General features: G+C 37.9%; 1 protein-coding gene across 1 annotated transcript; it reads right to left on the bottom strand.

The window, feature by feature from the left end:
* Positions 1-393: 393 nt before the first annotated feature.
* Positions 394-4,212, bottom strand: LOC145411887 (uncharacterized). The gene is made up of 3 exons (XM_080281854.1): positions 4,047-4,212; positions 2,965-3,126; positions 394-886 (listed from the first exon to the last, which is right to left on the bottom strand). The coding sequence occupies exons 1-3, from the start codon at positions 4,082-4,084 to the stop codon at positions 598-600; spliced, it is 489 nt and encodes a 162-aa protein (XP_080137980.1). The 5' UTR covers positions 4,085-4,212; the 3' UTR covers positions 394-597.
* Between the last annotated feature and the right edge of the window lie 309 nt (positions 4,213-4,521).

Genomic DNA, 4,521 nt, shown 5'->3' with positions numbered 1-4,521 from the left:
CTTTAAATGATATAAAATCCTATCTATAACCTCTTTTCTGCCACCAACATGGGAAGAAGACAAGCAAAAACTACTGATCATATATTAACTACCTTTGGAGAGCTTGTAACATCTCTTCCTTAATTATTTATTCTATTTTTTTATGCAAGGAAGAAGGAACCAAAGGCCAGCTTGCCATATGTTCCCTCCAAGAAATAAAAACAAAATAGAGTCAAATTCAAACCTTAAAACCCTCTTGTATATTAATGACTTAAATTATCCTGATATTCAAATGACACACAGTATTTGAATTATATATAAGCCATAAAAAAAGAGTGTTAGATAATATGCAAAATAAACAGCTAAGGAAGAGGTGTTAGGAAGCTTCTTATAACTCTAAATATCGATTGCAGAATAAACAGCTAAAGAAGAGGTGTTAGGAAGCTTCTTATCACTACAAATAATGATTCTGTAGCATGAGAAACCCTGCATATCTCACCTATACCAAGAAAAATACAAATATATTCTTCACAGTATGCACAGAGTTTGTAAAAATATGCCTACACTCAAATTTACAAGCATACGCCAACATTAATAAAAATCTACCATGCGTATGATTTATTTCAACTTTTTTCTCTTCCTCTTTTTCTTTTCATCCTCTGACGAAGAAGAGGAAGAGGAATCTGATGATGAGGATGAGGAGGAGGAAGAGGAGGAGGTGGAGGAAGAGGAGCTGGAAGAAGAGTCAGAGGAGTCAGAATCAGAATCCGAGGAGGAGGAGGAGGAGGAGGAGGAGGAAGAGGTGTCAGAATCGGAATCACTGGAATCCTTATGCTTCTTTGAGCTCTTCTTCTTCTTCTTCTTCTCCTGCTTCTGTAGCTTCTCCTTCTCTGCGGCCATCTTTTTTCTGATGTAAACAAAGTGAGAGATATGCAACTTACAAAAAAATATATATACCAACTCAAAAAATATGGTCTATGGTGGAAATGTTAAGAAATTGTATATACTGTTAGTCAGTATACAAGAAACATATAAATATACAGTACTGATGAAGGTATAGTCAAAATAACAATATATTATCTACTAAACTAACATCTGCATATTGTTCAGGTGTATGGAATGACATCTGAAAACACACACACACACACACACAGTACACACACACACACACACACACACACATACACACAACAAATACAGACATACAGATAGAGATGGATAAACAAACAGATAGACACACACACACACACACACACACACACACACACACACACACTCACAATGAAGAGAGACTGAATGGGATGTAAGTTATGAAGACAGGCTGAAAAAAAAATGCACTTACACACACACACAAAAGAGAGAGAGAGACAGAGAGAGAGGAACTATGATAATGCTGTACAAATATTTAACCACACAGGACGAAACTGAAAAGGACATTACACACTACCTGCAAACAGAAGGTAAAGAGAACACAGCTAAAAACCAATTACATTAAAAGGTTAAACGACATAACTTGCAGCTCACGTATCCTCTGAGACACCACAACATTCAATAAAAACAAGATGAGAGGTACAAAGCCCTCCACCTACATCTGGCTACTGAGGTCCTATGGGTTTTACTCAGCAATCTTTCTAACTATAGTCATGGTGCGCGACTCTGAGGTTGTTATTATCGTGCCCTGGCAACCTACCATTCAAAAGTGAGTCTGATTTCGTGTATAACATGAAATGCAAGTGATTCGTGTATAATGAGTTTGTGTATATTAATATTCATGTATTGTACATCCATGCATAATACCTGTAATATGATTCGTGTATGATACGAAATTGGACACACTTCTGAATGGTAGGCTCCCAGGGTACTATAGTGCCACCCCTGACACACCAGCTCAAGAGAAGAGATCAAATCAAAAAGAAACTTGGATCAGGGTCAAGCAAGAACAACTGATCCTGGTACCTTTTCCACTTTTGACTTTTGTGGTGGTGGTGGATTTTTCTGCTGCACACAGGAAGATCAAGCGTTGGTCTTCATGCTGTGTGCCATTATAGTGCATTAGCCTCGTTAACCTCATGTAATTTTTAGATGCCTGGTGTCTAGTTAATAAGCTACAATGACATAAAAATCTTTGCTAAGTCAGTGGAAAAGAACTATTGCTACATAATATCACAAAGCTTAATTAAAAAGTGATTTAAAAAAAGGGTATACAGTACTTTTCTGCCACTAAGCTTTGTTCCATGCAATTTTTAGATACCTGCTGGTCTAATTAATAAGCTACAACAAAATCTTCGTTAAGTTAATGAAAAAGAACTATTGCTACATAATATCACACACTTTCATAGCATAAAAGCTAAATACAAAGTGATTTTAAAAAGAGTAATTTTTGCACAGTGCTTTTCTGCCACTGCTACTTTAAAAAAAAACTAAAAAGAAAAATCTGGATCAAGTTAGTGTAAAAGAACTGCAGATATATAATTCCACACACCTTAATGGAGTAACAGAATATAAATAGGAGTAACAGAGGAGCATGTGTAGTTACATGGAGAGACAGACTGGCAAATGAGGAAGTGAAGAAGCATTGTGGTGTGGATGTGGATGTGATAGAAAATGTTAAGAGAAATACACTGAGGTGGTTTCGCCATGTGAAGAGGATGGAGAGTGAGAGACTAATGAGGAGAGTGTATGTGAGTGAGGAGGGAGGGAGAGAGAGGGGAAGGCTGAGGATGAGATGGAAGGATAGAGTGGAGAGGTATCAGAGAGAAGGGTGTGTGAGCTGGGAGCAGGGCAGTGAAGTGGCATGGGATAGGGCAACACGGAGGCAACTTGTTTGTGGCCATCCGTTATGGGATTGAGGCATCTGGCAATAGATGGAGATAGATATTAACATGACGATAGATACATAATTCCACACACCTTAATGGAATAAAAGATCATAAAAAAAAGGAAAATTGAAATGACAATACACAATAACAGCATGTTCAAACTTACAAATGATCCAGCTGCTGTTCCTGCTTCTCCTCTTTCAATCTCTTACTAAGCATGGAGGTTCGTGAGGCTCGGTGCAGGTACTTTCGCTTGCCCTTACACTCGTACGTCCAGTGACCCAGCTCCAGGCACTTCTGGCATCGCACATTTTCAGCAGACGGCTTCCTGTTGGAGAAATGTCTTACGTTAACAGGCTAATCCAGTCCCTAAACCTGTCTCCAAGTAGCTCGTTAGGATAGAACAGATTAGGTTAGGTTTGGCTAGATTATGTTCAGGGCTGAGGAGAGGGCAGGCAGCTGGCAATAATCACAGGGGCAAGGGCCCGAGGGAGGGGGGGCCCTGAGCCCTCCAAGATAGTGTTAAATGGGAGGTAAATATAACACTGCATGCCGTAGTTCACTCTACACTGGATTTCTAAAGAAAATATATAAAAGGAAGTGGGAATAGTTATATCTAAACACATCAAAACAAGGCTACCCATATGTATAACATTTACAGTACGGACCTGTGTATTCCTGTACAAGTATTAGAGGTCACTCAAATCCAGGTTTTAACATATTTAATCATAATATAACAGTAGCTTCCCTCAGCCAGCAGTCCACCAAGTTCATGTTCTTATTAGCCTGAGGTCGCAATTACAATACTATAATTACCACCTAACTGTATTGCTCACACTAAAATGTGATAATCTAAGGGAAGCAGAAACAGAAACATCTAAACGCTAAAAAATATACGACAGCCAACTAAATACAGGAAAAATGATTAATTAAGTGAATGAATATATGGGCATACACAAGATATGGGCCATGCAACAGGATGCAGTGCCTAGTGTTACACACTGTTGCTCTGATCTGTATGTTAATAATATAATAATAATAATAATAACAATAATAATGTTTATTCAAATTGGCATATATAAACAGTGGTACATTAAACATTGACCAAGTGTTTAAAAGTTACCAGCCATGCATGAAACCAATCAACGTTAACCCCAGAAAAGGCCTCTGCTGCGTATTTCCTGAATTTGTTACATTGCTTTTTAATTAAGACTTCATATATGTCACCCACAAACATTTTTTACTTACGGTTTAGAAGTTAACAGTCCTCCAGCTCCCACAGGCATCGTATTCCAGTCTTATTTGTGGCTGATTTGCAGATTTTTCCTGTACAATTTCAGTCCCGTGCAATGCTCCTCGAACGATGATCTCCTTGGTGTTTTCTAGTGTTGAATTAAAATATGATGTTAGTTTACGATGGATATGACTGTCAATTAACCAGATTTGAGGAGAATTAACCAGATTTATAATACTTTGCAGACTCCACACCTCCTCGTCTGAGCTCGTGTAAACAAAACATTGCGTCCGAAACTATTGCCTTTACAATCCTATCCAATAAAAGTAATATTCAACTGTAAAATTTACAAAGGAACATGTGAAAATATTACATTACGCATGATCTTGTATTTGTGAGTAATCAAAGTGGTTATTTTGTGTACTAACTTGTTAAGTGGGATTCGGACAAGTTGAAAATGGCGACCTATGACTCACTGCCCCTGTTAAT

This window comes from Coenobita brevimanus, chromosome 11, assembly GCF_032717465.1.
Source record: "Coenobita brevimanus isolate Jiangsu-jjx chromosome 11, ASM3271746v2, whole genome shotgun sequence".
Classification (NCBI taxonomy): domain Eukaryota; kingdom Metazoa; phylum Arthropoda; class Malacostraca; order Decapoda; family Coenobitidae; genus Coenobita; species Coenobita brevimanus.
This window is presented reverse-complemented; position numbering and strand designations above follow the sequence as displayed.

Excerpts from the sequence above, each read along its gene's own strand:
- LOC145411887 (XM_080281854.1), bottom strand. The coding sequence starts at position 4,084 with ATGCCTGTGGGAGCTGGAGGACTGTTAACTTCTAAACC. Across the intron at positions 3,127-4,046 it reads GGACTGTTAACTTCTAAACC|GAAGCCGTCTGCTGAAAATG; the intron begins GTAAGTAAAAAA and ends TTTCTCCAACAG. Across the intron at positions 887-2,964 it reads GAACAGCAGCTGGATCATTT|AAAAAAGATGGCCGCAGAGA; the intron begins GTAAGTTTGAAC and ends TGTTTACATCAG.